This window comes from Ranitomeya imitator, chromosome 6 (genome assembly GCF_032444005.1).
Source record: "Ranitomeya imitator isolate aRanImi1 chromosome 6, aRanImi1.pri, whole genome shotgun sequence".
In the NCBI taxonomy this organism is placed as follows: Eukaryota; Metazoa; Chordata; class Amphibia; order Anura; family Dendrobatidae; genus Ranitomeya; species Ranitomeya imitator.
The window spans coordinates 377,333,912-377,351,148 of record NC_091287.1 but is presented as its reverse complement, the minus strand read 5'-3'; the positions used below and the strand labels follow the sequence as shown (position 1 = coordinate 377,351,148).

Sequence of the window (17,237 nt, the reverse complement as noted above, 5' to 3'; positions counted from 1 at the left end):
TCATTGTGCCCCATAGATGTGCCATATACGGTGCTCTGCACCGTTCACTGTGCCCCATAGCTGTGCCATATACGGTGCTCTGCACCGTTCACTGTGCCCCATAGCTGTGCTGTGCCATATACGGTGCTCTGCACCGTTCACTGTGCCCCATAGCTGTGCCATATACGGTGCTCTGCACCGTTCACTGTGCCCCATAGCTGTGCCATATACGGTGCTCTGCACCGTTCACTGTGCCCCATAGCTGTGCTGTGCCATATACGGTGCTCTGCACCGTTCACTGTGCCCCATAGATGTTCCACATAAATTTGTGCCGCCGCTGCCGCAATAAAGAAAAAAAAACACATACTCACCTCCCTTGATTGCAGCTCCCGGCGTCTCGTTCCGGCGCCTCCATCTTCCCGGCGTCTCTGCTCTGGCTGATCAGGCAGAGGGCGCCGCGCACACTGTATGCGTCATCGCGCCCTCTGCCTGAACAGTCAGAGAGCAGAGACGCCGGGAAGATGGAGGCGCCGGCCGGGAAGATGGATCGGCGCCCGGCGGCTGGAACGAGGACAGGTGAATATGCTATACTTACCTAGTCCTGGCGATCCTCGCGCTGTCCCCTCCTGTCTTCGGCGCTGCAGCTTCTTTCTCTATCAGCGGTCACCGGCACCGCTGATTAGAGAAATGAATAAGCGGCTCCGCCCCTATGGGAGGTGGAGCCGCTTATTCATTTCTGTAATGAGCGGTCCCACGTGACCGCTGAAGAGAGGAAGAAGCTGCAGCGCCGAAGCCCGTGGGACGGCAGGGACAGCGCGAGGATCGCTGGGACTAGGTAAGTATACCTCAGCGCCCTCACCCCCTCACCTGCCGACCCCACCGCTACCGTGACTCGAGTATAAGCCGAGGGGGGCACTTTCAGCCCTAAAATTTGGGCTGAAAATCTCGGCTTATACTCGAGTATATACGGTATATATATATATATATATATATATATATATATATATATATATATATATATATATATATATATATATATATATATATATTTTTTTTTTTTTTTTTTTTTCTGTATTTTCAGGACTATGAAAATTGTAAATTCACACTGAATGCATCAAAACTATGAATTAACACATGTGGAATTATATACTTAACAAAAAAGTGTGAAACAGCTGAAAATGTCTTATATTCTAGGTTCTTCAAAGTAACATAGTAACATAGTTAGTAAGGCCGAAAAGACATTTGTCCATCCAGTTCAGCCTATATTCCATCATAATAAATCCCCAGATCTACGTCCTTCTACAGAACCTAATTGTATGATACAATATTGTTCTGCTCCAGGAAGACATCCAGGCCTCTCTTGAACCCCTCGACTGAGTTCGCCATCACCACCTCCTCAGGCAAGCAATTCCAGATTCTCACTGCCCTAACAGTAAAGAATCCTCTTCTATGTTGGTGGAAAAACCTTCTCTCCTCCAGACGCAAAGAATGCCCCCTTGTGCCCGTCACCTTCCTTTGTATAAACAGATCCTCAGCAAGATATTTGTATTGTCCCCTTATATACTTATACATGGTTATTAGATCGCCCCTCAGTCGTCTTTTTTCTAGACTAAATAATCCTAATTTCGCTAATCTATCTGGGTATTGTAGTTCTCCCATCCCCTTTATTAATTTTGTTGCCCTCCTTTGTACTCTCTCTAGTTCCGTTATATCCTTCCTGAGCACCGGTGACCAAAACTGGACACAGTACTCCATGTGCGGTCTAACTAGGGATTTGTACAGAGGCAGTATAATGCTCTCATCATGTGTATCCAGACCTCTTTTAATGCACCCCATGATCCTGTTTGCCTTGGCAGCTGCTGCCTGGCACTGGCTGCTCCAGGTAAGTTTATCATTAACTAGGATCCCCAAGTCCTTCTCCCTGTCAGATTTACCCAGTGGTTTCCCATTCAGTGTGTAATGGTGATATTGATTCCTTCTTCCCATGTGTATAACCTTACATTTATCATTGTTAAACCTCATCTGCCACCTTTCAGCCCAAGTTTCCAACTTATCCAGATCCATCTGTAGCAGAATACTATCTTCTCTTGTATTAACTGCTTTACATAGTTTTGTATCATCTGCAAATATCGATATTTTACTGTGTAAACCTTCTACCAGATCATTAATGAATATGTTGAAGAGAACAGGTCCCAATACTGACCCCTGCGGTACCCCACTGGTCACAGCGACCCAGTTAGAGACTATACCATTTATAACCACCCTCTGCTTTCTATCACTAAGCCAGTTACTAACCCATTTACACACATTTTCCCCCAGACCAAGCATTCTCATTTTGTGTACCAACCTCTTGTGCGGCACGGTATCAAACGCTTTGGAAAAATCGAGATATACCACGTCCAAAGACTCACCGTGGTCCAGCCTATAGCTTACCTCTTCATAAAAACTGATTAGATTGGTTTGACAGGAGCGATTTCTCATAAACCCATGCTGATATGGAGTTAAACAGTTATTCTCATTGAGATAATCCAGAATAACATCCCTCAGAAACCCTTCAAATATTTTACCAACAATAGAGGTTAGACTTACTGGCCTATAATTTCCAGGTTCACTTTTAGAGCCCTTTTTGAATATTGGCACCACATTTGCTATGCGCCAATCCTGCGGAACAGACCCTGTCGCTATAGAGTCCCTAAAAATAAGAAATAATGGTTTATCTATTACATTACTTAGTTCTCTTAGTACTCGTGGGTGTATGCCATCCGGACCCGGAGATTTATCTATTTTAATCTTATTTAGCCGGTTTCGCACCTCTTCTTGGGTTAGATTGGTGACCCTTAATATAGGGTTTTCATTGTTTCTTGGGATTTCACCTAGCATTTCATTTTCCACCGTGAATACCGTGGAGAAGAAGGTGTTTAATATGTTAGCTTTTTCCTCGTCATCTACAACCATTCTTTCCTCACTATTTTTTAAGGGGCCTACATTTTCAGTTTTTATTCTTTTACTATTGATATAGTTGAAGAACAGTTTGGGATTAGTTTTACTCTCCTTAGCAATGTGCTTCTCTGTTTCCTTTTTGGCAGCTTTAATTAGTTTTTTAGATAAAGTATTTTTCTCCCTATAGTTTTTTAGAGCTTCAATGGTGCCATCCTGCTTTAGTAGTGCAAATGCTTTCTTTTTACTGTTAATTGCCTGTCTTACTTCTTTGTTTAGCCACATTGGGTTTTTTCTATTTCTAGTCCTTTTATTCCCACAAGGTATAAACCGCTTACACTGCCTATTTAGGATGTTCTTAAACATTTCCCATTTATTATCTGTATTCTTATTTCTGAGGATATTGTCCCAGTCTACCAGATTAAGGGCATCTCTAAGCTGGTCAAACTTTGCCTTCCTAAAGTTGTGTTTTTGTGACTCCCTGACAAGTCCCCCTAGTGAAAGACAGGTGAAACTGTACAATATTGTGGTCGCTATTTCCTAGATGCCCGACCACCTGCAGATTTGTTATTCTGTCAGGTCTATTAGATAGTATTAGGTCTAAAAGTGCTGCTCCTCTGGTTGGATTCTGCACCAATTGTGAAAGATAATTTTTCTTGGTTATTAGCAGAAACCTGTTGCCTTTATGAGTTTCACAGGTTTCTGTTTCCCAGTTAATATCCGGGTAGTTAAAGTCCCCCATAACCAGGACCTCATTATGGGTTGCAGCTTCATCTATCTGCTTTAGAAGTAGACTTTCCATGGTTTCTGTTATATTTGGGGGTTTGTAACAGACCCCAATGAGAATTTTGTTACCATTTTTCCCTCCATGAATTTCGACCCATATGGACTCGACATCCTCATTTCCTTCGCTAATATCCTCCCTTAAAGTGGACTTTAGACAAGACTTTACATAGAGACAAACCCCTCCTCCTCTCCGATTTTTACGATCCTTTCTAAACAGACTGTAACCCTGTAAGTTAACTGCCCAGTCATAGCTTTCATCTAACCATGTCTCGGTTATTCCCACTATGTCAAAGTTACCTATAGATATTTCTGCTTCTAGTTCTTCCATCTTGTTTGTCAGGCTTCTGGCGTTTGCGAGCATGCAGTTTAGAGGATTTTGTTTTGTTCCAATCTCCTCACTGTGGATTGTTTTAGAAATGTTCTTGCCTCCCTTCTGAGTATGTTTTCCTGGATCTTCTTTGTTCAAGTCTAATGTTTTTCTTCCCGTCCCCTCTTCTTCTAGTTTAACGCCCTCCTGATGAGTGTAGCGAGTCTTCTGGCGAACGTGTGTTTCCCAGGTTTGTTGAGGTGTAGTCCGTCTCTGGTGAGGAGTCCATCGTACAAGTAATTCACACCGTGGTCCAGGAATCCGAATCCTTGTTGTCTGCACCATCGTCTTAGCCAGTTGTTTGCATCAAGGATCCTGTTCCATCTCCTGGTGCCATGCCCGTCTACTGGAAGGATAGAAGAAAAAACTACCTGTGCATCCAGTTCCTTTACTTTCTTCCCCAACTCTTCAAAGTCTTTGCAGATTGTCGATAGGTCCTTCCTTGCCGTGTCATTGGTGCCAACATGTATCAGAAGAAATGGGTGGACGTCCTTGGAGCTAAAGAGCTTTGGTATCCTATCGGTCACATCCTTGATCATCGCACCTGGAAGGCAGCATACTTCTCTTGCAGTTATGTCCGGTCTGCAGATGGCTGCTTCTGTGCCTCTCAGTAGTGAGTCTCCCACCACCACCACTCTTCGTTGCTTCTTGGCTGTACTTTTAGCTGTCACTTGTTGCTGTGTGCCCTTTTCTTTTTTGCATGCTGGTATTGCTTCATCCTTAGGTGTGCCATCTTCATCCTCTACAAAGATTTGATATCGGTTCTTTAGTCGTGTGGTTGGTGATTTCTCCATGGTCTTCTTGCTTCTTTTGGTCACATGCTTCCACTCATCTGCTTTTGGAGGTTCTCTGACACTTTTTTCACCTTCTGTGAAGGTAGGCACCTTTTGCTTTGATGACTGCTTTGCACACTCTCGGTATTCTCTTGATGAGCTTCAAGAGGTAGTCACCGGGAATAGTTTTCACTTCACAGGTGTGCCCTGTCAGGTTTAATAAGTGGGATTTCTGGCCTTATAAATGGGGTTGGGACCATCAATTGTGTTGTGCAGAAGTCTGGTGGACACACAGCTGATAGTCCTACTGAATAGACTGTTAGCTGCTTTTTTCTTTCCATAATATAAATTCTAAGTAAAGAAAAACGAGTGGCCATCATTACTTTAAGAAATGAAGGTCAGTCAGTCCGAAAAATTGGGAAAACTTTGAAAGTGTCCCCAAGTGCAGTGGCAAAAACCATCAAGCGCTACAAAGAAACTGGCTCACATGAGGACCGCCCCAGGAAAGGAAGACCAAGAGTCACCTCTGCTTCTGAGGATAAGTTTATCCGAGTCACAAGCCCCAGAAATTGCAGGTTAACAGCAGCTCAGATTAGAGACCAGGTCAATGCCACACAGACTTCTAGCAGCAGACACATCTCTACAACAACTGTTAAGAGGAGACTTTGTGCACCAGGCCTTCATGGTAAAATAGCTGCTAGGAAACCACTGCTAAGGACAGGCAACAAGCAGAAGAGACTTGTTTGGGTTAAAGAACACAAGGAATGGACATTAGACCAGTGGAAATCTGTGCTTTGGTCTGATGAGTCCAAATTTGAGATCTTTGGTTCCGACCACCGTGTCTTTGTGCGACGCAGAAATGGTGAACGGATGGACTCTACATGCCCGGTTCCCACCGTGAAGCATGTTGGGGATTTATTCAAAATTGAAGGCACACTGAACCAGCATGGCCACCACAGCATCTTGCAGTGGCCGGCTATTCCATCCGGGTTTGCGTTTAGTTGGACCATCATTTATTTTTCAACAGGACAATGATTCCAAACACACCTCCAGGCTGTGTAAGGGCTATTTGACCAAGAAGGAGAGTGATGGGGTGCTATGCCAGATAACCTGGGCTCCACAGTCACCAGACGTGAACCCAATTGAGATGGTTTGGGGTGAGCTGGACCGCAGAGTGAAGGCAAAAGGGCCAACAAGTGCTAAGTATCTCGGGGATCTCCTTCAAGATTGTTGGGTGACTACCTCTTGAAGCTCATCAAGAGAATGCCAAGAGTGTGCAAAGCAGTCATCAAAGCAAAAGGTGGCTACTTTGAAGAACTTAGGATATAAGACATATTTTCAGTTGTTTCACACTTTTTTGTTAACTATTTAATTCCACATGTGTTAATTCATAGTTTTGATGCCTTCAGTGTGAATGTACAATTTTCATAGTCATGAAAATACAGAAAAATCTTTAAATGAGAAGGTGTGTCCAAACTTTTGGTCTGTACTCTACTTGAATTGTATCCTGTAATGAATGGGCAGCCAGTGTAACGACTGGCGAAGAACGGACACGTATGAATACCGATTAGCTAGATGGACAACCCTGGCTGCTGCATTATGGATGGACTGGAGAGGGGAAAGTCGAGTGAGGGGGAGGCCAATTAATAGAGCATTGCAGTAGTCCAGGCGGGAGTGGATCAAGGCGACAGTGAGGTTTTTGTTATATCCATGGTGAGAAAAGAGCGGATTCTAGGGATGTTCTTTAGGTGTAAGTGGCACGAGCGGGCAAGAGATTGTATATGGGAGGTGAAGGAGAGATCGGAGTCAAATATAACACCCAGACAGCGTGCCTGCTGCCGGGGTGTTATTATGGTGCCGCCCATGGAGTGGGAAATGTCAGATTTAGGGAGGATGGTAGATGGCGGGAGCAGAAGTAGTTCAGTTTTGGAGAGGTTGAGTTTCAGATACAGACCGGACATAACCATTGGCCACGATTAAACATCCATGTAGAGCAGGACTTTCAAGGACTCTTTCATTAAGTACGGTAATTAATTAGGTTCTGCATTGATGCCACAACAGTGCCAGACACAATACTACACCCTCTGGTGTCCAGGCTGCCTATCGCAGCAATAGCCGCGGTGCCCTCAGTCAACACACAGCTTACATTTCATGCTGTTGTGCTGTTGTTATTCCTTCTAGAATGAAGAATGAAGTTATTAGTGGGCTCCTGTACAGCTGGATCATCCTTGTCCTGTACAGATTTGCACAGAAGAATATGCTACAAGGTGAATGGCTGTGAGCAAGGTCATGGAACTGTAAATGAGCATGACATAGGTCCTCCTAAGAGTGATGAAGAATTTGTCTTGATTGCCTTTAAAATACCATTTGTGGACCACGTTTGACTCTTTGAATGTCTCTGTCCAGCCAAAAGACAGGGACAGACGGAGTTGGAAATCAAATGTTGTGGTGTTGGTGGCAGTACTGGTGGTTTTATGGCACTGGGTGCACCTGACCTGCCTAGACATGTAAAGATGCAGGTCAGTGCCGCACAGTACAGTACACAATGTGCACACCTGATTGCGGCGGTGCTCCTTACTGTGTGCACACCTGGATTGTGGCGGTGCTCCTCACTGTGTGCACACCTGGATTGTGGCGGTGCTCCTCGCTGTGTGCACACCTGGATTGTGGTGGTGCTCCTCGCTGTGTGCACACCTGGATTGTGGCGGTGCTCCTAGTTGTGTGCACACCTGGATTGTGGCGGTGCTCCTCGCTGTGTGCACACCTGGATTGCGGCGGTGCTCCTCGCTGTGTGCACACCTGGATTGCGGCGGTGCTCCTCGCTGTGTGCACACCTGGATTGCGGCGGTGGTCCTCGCTGTGTGCACACCTGGATTGCGGTGGTGCTCCTCGCTGTGTGCACACCTGGATTGCGGCGGTACTCCTCGCTGTGTGCACACCTGGTTCACGGCGGTTCTCTTCACTGTGTGCACACCTGTTCACGACCATGCTCCTCGCTGTGTGCACACCTGGATTACAGCGGTGCTCCTTGCTTTGTGCACACCTGGTCCGCGGGGGTGCTCTTCACTTTGTGCACACCTGGTTCGCAGGGGTGCTCTTCACTGTGTGCACACCTGTTCGCGGCCATGCTCCTCACTGTGCACACACACCTGTTCGTTGCTTCCCGCACATCAACAAAATTCACCCCCATGCTGACTTAGCATCTCATAGTGAAGTCTCTGCCACATTAGTTTTAGCAGCAGATCTGTCACTTGACCAAATAATGTATTTAAAGAGCTTGCGACAGGTCCATAGTAACCCAAATATTAATATTTGATATAACTTTATTGAATTATTACTTTGCACATATTTATTATATGGCTATGACTTACTTTGGTGCATTTTAAGTGTTGGTGGGTTTACCTTCAGAGGTTAGGCACTTTGTGGTAATGCAGAGCTGGAGGGAGTGTTCCCTTGTTTGAAGGAGCCTTGGTTAGTACTAGTGAATTGTGACTTTTTAAGTGTTTTTAATTTGTGTTCTGTCTTGGGATGTTGAATAAATATTACCTTTTTATTGAGGATCCTTGCTGTTGGCGTACTGCTTTTTTGCCTGATTGCCTCTATTATGCAGTGAGTCGATTCTATTTTTTCATTTATTATTCTTCTGGTGCGGCCAGCTTATTTTATGTCCATAGTAAACATCCATGTAACATTTTAAATACATTAAATGTCCCTAATAGCTTTTCCCCTTCCCAAAGTATGCTTCTGGAACCGGACTAGACCAAAAAATATACATGCCTGCCCAACCTGCGCCGTTTGGTGTTAATAACTGCGGCTGTCATGGGACGTTGTCTTTTGTCACAGAAGCTACAGGGGACACAGGGATAAAAGCGGCCCATTTCACTGGTGTAGGATGTAAGCATGCTTTGTTTGTGTAATTATATGTTCCAGTAATGTTTGTGGCCTTTAATGGCCAGCAATGGGTTAAACTAATAAAATTGACTGTCATCTACCCTCCTCACTTCCTTCATTATGGGAAAATTGCCCACTTCTGCCTTTAAAGTTATGTTCTGAAAAAAGTTATCCCTTATCCATAGATCAGTGCTTCTTAGCCCCGTCCCGTTCTGAATGGAGCAGAGGTGCAAAAGTGTGTACGCCACTCCTTTCATTGACTTTGGGGCTACCGGAAAAAGCAGAGTGCAACGCTCAGCTTGATCGAGCTGTCTCTTGGACAATGAATGGAGCGGAGCCTGAGCTTGTGCACTCCCTTTCCATTCCGGATGGGAACACTAACACTGAAAGCTATTTTTTGGGAGCTACATAACACACGGGGCTGCCGTTATTCAGCGATTAAGGCTCTAACTGGTAGTGCAACTCTTTCCCAAGATCAAGTATTAATGGCCCACCTTAGTGACAGGACATCAGTATTAAACTCCCAGCAAATACATCTGAAAATCCAGTGGGTGATCTAAGTACAGGCGTGTTCTGTGTATGCATATGGTTAAAAATACATGGGATCGCTCATCAGGATGAATCATGCTTACAAGTTTATTTCAGCGCTTGGTCATTTTTATACCGCTCAATCTTTCCTTAGGCTTTCAGGTAGATAAATATTAATTGGCCTGCAGTGCTTATGAGGAATAAGAATGCCACTCAAGTGCTGGTGGGCACAGTGCGGGGGGCTAATGTGCCATTTTGGTTTTATGCTGGCCACACACTTTAGGTAGCGGTCAGATGAATGGCTGTCTCCCTGTAATTTCCTGTACATGAGCCATGTGGCCGGGCATTCATGTGTTTCTAGTGGGTAAGGGGCTGAAGCTGCTCCTAACTATGGCAGCGGCTTTTTTTCCCTTTAAACAAAGGTTGAACATTAATATTGAAACTGTTGAATCCCGTTGGATCCTTTTCTCCCTTGTCACCGCCAATCTGGGGAGAGCTTGGAGACCCCCATGCACACTAGATGGCCAGTCTTGCCAATAGTGACTGCTTTTATTCTGTGTGGGAGCTTTTGGGGTTAATTTTCCATGACGGGGTCTCTTGAGTTTCATTATTTTGCTGGCCCCAATCTTACTGCTTGTCCTATGCTCGTTGTTTCTCCGTGCCGCCGCCTGTCTCATAGTAATGTGGTCTCGCTGGCACAGAAGCTGCGTGCCCACGTCCCTCCCGGCTTGTAGTACTGGGCAGGGATGTGGCAGCGACGGCTGCTAAGATGTGATGAATGTTAATGGCTCGCTGTATATTCCAGCCTCTGTTTCACATGTTCTGCTTTCTGTCTTCTGGCCGCGGTGTTAGTTGTGCTGTGATCCATTACACGATGCGGCACTCTTCATGTTTTAGAAGTTCTGTTATTGGCATGTTTGTCATCTTTTTCACTTTTCGACCACCACAATGTGCTTGTTCCTGTAAATCCTGTCAACTAATGCAATAGGGATTGTGCAATTTTCTGTCTCCTAGGAAAGAAATGTTACGCGATGCACCCAGCAGGTGAACAAGAAAGGAATAGCCAACATTACACTGGACTTGTACAAGCTGGACCCCAAAGATTTTATTGGCTGCTTGAACATAAAGGCAACCTTTTATGAAATGTACTCGGTCTCTTGCGATATTAGGTGTTTGGGTGTAAAGAAGGTCCTTCGGTGAGTATCCCCTTACATAGGTGGCATTTACAGACACTGAAAAGCTGGACTACATGGACATGTAGTATATCTTGGAAGCCTTAAAGGAGTTGTCCACTTGTCTCTCTAAAATGCACTGGAGCAAGAGATTGTGGCACTTACTAATGTATAAGTATTACAATATTTCAGCAATTCACATGGCAAAGCTGTCTTCCAGTTGGAGAGGACTGATGGACAGCTCTGGCCTTGTTCCTTTATCCGCAGCCATTTTCAGCATAGCAGCTCTGTGCGGTCTACGAGAAGGGCCGTAGTAGCAAGTGCAGGAGGTAAAGCAGTTATACTATATATCGCCCAGCAGTATCATGTAACCAAGAGATAAGTGCTTTATGTACGGGACACAGGTGAACAGGGTTTCTGATCCGGACAGTTCTTAAAAGGTGTTATTTCTTTTTGATGAGAGCTGCCGACAGTCATTGCTTATCACAAGTTTGTACTTGGGAAAAATAATAATGTGAGTGGTTATTCCTGGCAGCAAGACTTATTTTTTTGTTAATTATAGCTCCCAAAGCTGTTGTAATTTACAGTGAGGAAAGCAATAATCAGAATTAAATTCATGGTTACAGAGTAGGTATAGTGAGTGAGCAGTCAAAACAATGACATCTATGGCACAGAGGGAAATTACTAATTACTATCCTTCACATTGGTCTATATGTCAGTAAGGTCGGGTTCCCTATAGATTGTAAGCTTGCGAGCAGGGACCTCATTCCTATTGGTATCTATTTTGAACTGTGATTTTTGTTATGCTGTAATGTCTATTGTCTGTACAAATCCCCCTCTATAATTTGTAATGCGCTGCGGAATATATAAATAAAATAATTATTATTTTTTCACACATTCACAGTCAGAGTATGGAGCGCCATGTCCGAACTGGTCGCAGGTCTCCTGACCCAAACTGAATACCTTCATATATTCTGGTAGACCCTCACCCAGTTCAGAAATCGTGGTCTGCACTCAGGCTGTGAATATGCAGCATGTGAAATTGCGATAATTTCTGGTTTCTCACATTTAAAGCCAGAGTTTAAACCTTTGGTGGCTGCAAATTAGGACTTTCTAGTGTTGTTCTACTCCAAATAATTGCTCCAAGCCTACAAATATAAAATTACTAATCTAAGTTTCTCATATTCACTGATTTTGTGCTGCAAGAGGGTCCCCACACTGCTAATGCACCTAGACATTTGGGTCCTTTTGTAGCCCACCCTGTCTCTATTAAATATAGTAGCTGTCATCCAAAGATGCATCTTATCCTAGTACATGTATTCCAATACTGAACAAGACATATGTCCCCCTCCTGGGTCGCTGGGGTGAGAAATCATGATATATATTTAACCCCTTTCTGACCTCGGACGGGATAGTATGATGCAGGGCTCCGCGGTGAGCCCGCATCAAAGCTGGGACATGTCAGCTGTTTTGAACAGCTGACATGTGCCCACAATAGCGGCGGGTGAAATCGCGATTCACCCGCCGCTATTAACTAGTTAAATGACGCTGACAGTGGCATTTAACTGGCGCCTTACAGCCGGGCGGCTGGAAATGAGCGCATCGCTGATCCCCATCACATGATCGGGGGTCAGCGATGCTTTTGTATAGTAACCATAGAGGTCCTTGAGACCTCTATGGTTACTGATCCTGGCTAGCTGTGAGCGCCACCCTGTGGTCTGCGCTCATAGCACACCTGCATTTCTACTGCATAGCAGCGATCTAATGATCGCTGCTATGTAACAGAGGCGATCGAGTTGTGCAAGCTTCTAGCCTCCTATGGAGGCTATTGAAGCATGGCAAAAGTGTAAAAAAAGAAAAGAAAAAAAATTTTGAAAAGAATAAAAAAAATATAAAAGTTTAAATCACCCCCCTTTCGCCCCATTCAAAATAAATCAATAAAAAAAATCAAACCTACACAATTTGGTATCGCTGCATTCAGAATTGCCCGGTCTATCATTAAAAAAAAAGCATTGACCTGATCGCTAAACAGCGTAGCGAGAAAAAAATTTGAAACGCCAGAATTACGTTTTTTTTGGTCACCTCGACATTGCATTAAAATGCAATAACGGGCGATCAAAAGAACGTATCTGCACCAAAATGGTATCATTAAAAACGCCAGCTCGGCACGCAAAAAATAAGCCTTCAACCGACCGCAGATCATGAAAAATGGAGACGCTACGGGTATCGGAAAATGGCGCAATTTTTATTTATTTTTTTTAGCAAAGTTTGGAATTTTTTTTCACCACTTAGATAAAAAAATAACCTAGTCATGTTAGGTGTCTATGAACTCGTAATGACCTGAAGAATCATAATGGCAGGTCAGTTTTAACATTTATTGAACCTAACAAAAAAGCCAATCAAAAAACCAGTGTGCTATTGCACTTTTTTTTGCAATTTCACCGCAATTGGAATTTTTTTCCTGTTTTCTAGTACACGACATGCTAAAACCAATGATGTCGTTCAAAAGTACAACTTTTTTCACAAAAAAATAAGCCCTCACATGGCCATATTGACGGAAAAATAAAAAAGTTATGGCTCTGGGAAGGAGGGGAGCGAAAAACGAACACGGAAAAACGGAAAATCCCAAGGTCATGAAGGGGTTAATATCTTGCCGTTATCTTACTCGCCCAACTTTGGACAGTATGAACATGTTTAATTTGGGAGGAGTTCATTTTCCTGGTCGCTGACTGTATTCATGTAGATTGCTTTTCTTTCACCAAAACGTTTTACACGAGTCTTAGTTGATCTTCATTAATGTATACAAAAAAGGGACATGACTAATGTCAGTGTCTCCGGACGAGCCAAATTTTACAATACGTTCCACCTATAAATGTACTGAATATATCTGGATCAGGAAAGTTTGTTTTCCTTGCATCACTTCTTGTCAGCCTGCATGTTCATTCCTTCACTTGCAGCTAACTTTTCACACTAGAGACCTTCCCTTGATTGATAGAGGAGACCAGCTGTTCTGCAGAACGCAGCTGTTGTGTGTCCAGTTGTGTCCTGGAGGAGTCTGACCACACCTGCCACCATATCCTGATTTCATCCTCCTTGTCCGGCCCCGCTCCTCCAGCTGAAATCGGAGCTTCTAAAGCAGATCACAAATGTTCACATGAAGCTGCCCCTGTGTCTCAGATACAATCTTGCGTCTCTCTCATGTTCTTTACTTTCACGGATATCGCTAAAAGGACAGCGAAGCCAAAGAACCGTAGGTCCAAGACTTAGAAGGGCTCTCCAGGACTGTGATTACCTGTCTTTTTTTGTGTGGGTCAAATACTTAAAAGTATAACCCTGTTAAAAAGTTGCTGAGAAGTAATTACTACCTTCACCATTCTGTCCATCGGTTAGACAGCTTTATTGTACGGTGATTATTTTTCTACTATGTGCTCGTTAAGTTTTATGTATGACTGAACCAGAAGTTTGTACTTGAAGTACGGAAGCGACAGTGATTTTCTCGTTTTCTACCATTGTTTTAAGAGGAAGTAGCCATAAAACCTGAACAAAGGTCTCAAGCTTGGTTCAATGAACTTCACAAACAGAATATTCCTGTAGTTTATCGTGTAGCTCCAACCACTACATTGTCTTGGCACAGCATTGGGATACAGATTTTAAATTCTAATTCATGCTGCCAGAACCATGGATACTAGACACTAGCTCCATCATAGGAGCCATGTGTGTTTAACTCTTAAATGTTCAGAAATGTTACAGAAAATAAAAAAACAGTGGCTGGGGATCATGTGTCTCGGATGACTCGTCCTAGAGGTAGACCCGTGTAACTTCTTCCGGCCTACTTACCTAGGTTCAAAGGTCTCTCCCTGTGAGGGTTTGTTGAGAGACCCGTCAATCAATGAGAGCAGAATGGAGAGAAGTAATTTGGTTATGTTGTTAAAAAGTGTTCTTGTTACATAAAAGAACATTTATGTTGGAAGAACTTTCCTCTAATGTATAAAATAAATGCTTCAAAATCATTAAAGGGTATTCACATCTCGGTGGATTATGGCTTCTCCACAGGATATCAAAGAAAGGTGTGATTTACGTGAGCCCCACCTCTGGGACCTGCACCTACATCGAGAACGAGGCCCTGTCTCTTGTCGCCGTCACATGAGAGGTGGCTCTCTCCACTGACGTCTATCGGAGTTCTGTCTGAACTTCCATGAGAGTGAACAGCGAAATAAATAATGACTAGATATGAAATACGAGTTGGTGGCAGGAGATGAATGTCAGAGTGATTCTCATGCATTATTTCCCAACTATAATAGTAACCTGAATTTCTTTCTGGATTTTTAGGAATTTTCTACGAATGCTTTCACACCTTGCTCAGGTAGCCGGGCATTTGCTCCTCTACGGCGGCTCATATATACTTCAGTGGACAGAAGACGGCGATGAAAGACCGTTCAGAAGGGCACCGAACTCCTAAACACCAGGAGAACGTACTCCATCACCATCTATATCTGTATTCTTCTACAGTTTTGACTAGCTAAAACTAATGGCAGCAATATGCTTTGTCAGCTCACCCCATAGACAACATCTACATGTCACCAAAGTCATGGACATTTTCATGTGCACTTTTTGTACAGTATGCATGTTTTTTATTTTTTAAGTTGTACGTCTTCATATTGTAGTGATAAAGCATCTCCTAATATTTGCATTTTTGCCTCCTTAATTGTGTACATATTTTGGAAACTGATTCTAGTCACTGTTTACATCACTTATGTTTACATATGATATAGGTATATTAAGATGACTACAGGTGGGAGAGTAATGCTCCATATCCAGGCAAGAAGCTGACATATGGGATGTGTTGTACAGCAAGTTCTGACCAAGGACCATATCAAACTGCCCCTATATCTAATTTTCCTGGACCTTTAAGAGAAGTAGGTTATTTGGGAATAAGCCAGTTTCACACTATTGTAATACAACAAAATTTTAGCATCCATATTGACGAACCCTCCAATGGGTCTACTAAACAGAACTTGCATTACAATAGGATCTATGGGGTACAATGCACAGTAAAGTCAGCTGAACTAATGGCCGATCATCTCGTGTATGGGGCCTCCTGAATCCCTACTATAGATCTAAGGGAAGTGAAGGATCCTGTATGGAGTTAAAATGCTTGATCCTTTTTGTTCTCGCTGGTGAGAAGTCACTGCCAGAGTTGTCTAAAGGGTACTTTTCCCTCCCCATACAGAACCATACGCATGATCGGCCAAGCTGAGCATGTATATATTCATTCATATATATTAGATGGTTGGGAGAGAGAACTGTCGGTTAAATTAGTGTTTGGCCAACAGCTATCCAATGTGTATGTGCTTTATATAAGTCAGGTTCAGTAGACCTGCAAGGATCCGATCCTTGTCCCTCTTTTAGGGTGTAATCACATGTGACAGATTTGTTGTGGAAATTCTCTATAGCCAGCCATTTCAACTGACAGGAGAAAAGGATTCTTGCAGAATCACCCCCACTCGGATAAATAGAAATGATGTCTGAAATTTCTGCAGTAAATCTTCCATAAGTGAATATACCCAATAGTTGTGTGAAATCCGCCTAACTGCTGTCGTGAGCAGTGTTTGGTTGTGAGCGGAAAGCTTGTATTGCTGTCATTGGTTTTGATTAGTTGCAGTTATTAATAATAATAGTTTATGAAGCATTTAGATTGCTGCTAGTCTGAGAATTTGTGTTGTTCTAATCGCTTGACATAATGTAAAAGTTATTTATTAATATAAGCTTTATAATATAGCTTTTTTTATGTTCAACTTTAGTTGATGATGCGGAAATATAAGCAAAAGCCTTGTGTAATATCTAACATATGAACCTAAAAAGTGAATATTTCATGTTTTCCCTTTCCTACAAACATTTTAACTGCTTGATTGTTTCATGTACCTGAATCTGATTATGTTCGGACTTTTATAGGTTTAAAGGAATTCATTTGCTTTCACGGACACAACTTCTTGTGAAGATCCCACAGACTTTTAGTTGATGCCTTTATAGTAAAATGTGACACCCCCTTCCCACTTCAGTGGGCATAAGTGATGTGTTTTATATATGTGTTTTTTTTTCTTCCAAAGTTACAAAGCTGTTTAGCGTTCTACACTTGGTTCCGTTCAAGAAACTGCCAAAAAGACAGACTTTGTTAGCCTGTTGCTCTTCATTGTCATCTCAATGCAATTTTATCTTTGGGTCCATTTTTTTAAAATTAAGTTTACTTGTGGCATCCATTTTAAAGCAAGTAATATATTATAATATTGGGCATTTAACTTAAATCCTTATTGATTGCACTGAGAACACATGAAGATTTTTCAGATCTAAATATAAGCTTACATTCTTTCATATCTGATTTATTTTTTTGTCTGGTTAGTCAAAAACTGGTACATCATCTCTATGAACTCAGAGGTTGTAGCAGTAGCTAGTGGAAGAATTTAACGGTATTTAAATCGAAAATTGAGAACTAGAATTGGAAGTATAAGTGCATTTCAACTATTTTTTTAAATGTTTTTTTTTTAATAAAGTTATTTTATGGTCTTAACAGTTTAATGAAGTCACCTTTTGTATTTTTCTTTTGCTCACTAAGCTATTTCTTTCTAAGGGTACCGTCACACTATACGATTTACCTACGATCACGACCAGCGATACGACCTGGCCGTGATCGTAGGTAAATCGTAGTGTGGTCGCTGGGGAGCTGTCACACAGACAGCTCTCCAGCGACCAACGATGCCGAGGTCCCCGGGTAACCAGGGTAAACATCGGGTTACTAAGCGCAGGGCC

General features: G+C 43.0%; 1 protein-coding gene across 1 annotated transcript in view; it reads left to right on the top strand.

Annotated features, from left to right (window-relative positions):
* The window catches only part of CIDEA (cell death inducing DFFA like effector a), a 56,217-nt gene extending 39,211 nt beyond the window's left edge, over positions 1-17,006 (top strand). Inside the window, exons 4-5 of the mRNA XM_069731021.1 lie at positions 10,276-10,457; positions 14,763-17,006. Of these exons, the coding sequence (XP_069587122.1) occupies positions 10,276-10,457; positions 14,763-14,892 (312 nt within the window). The 3' untranslated portion in view covers positions 14,893-17,006. The remainder of the gene's footprint in view (positions 1-10,275; positions 10,458-14,762) is intronic.
* The last annotated feature ends 231 nt before the right edge of the window (positions 17,007-17,237 follow it).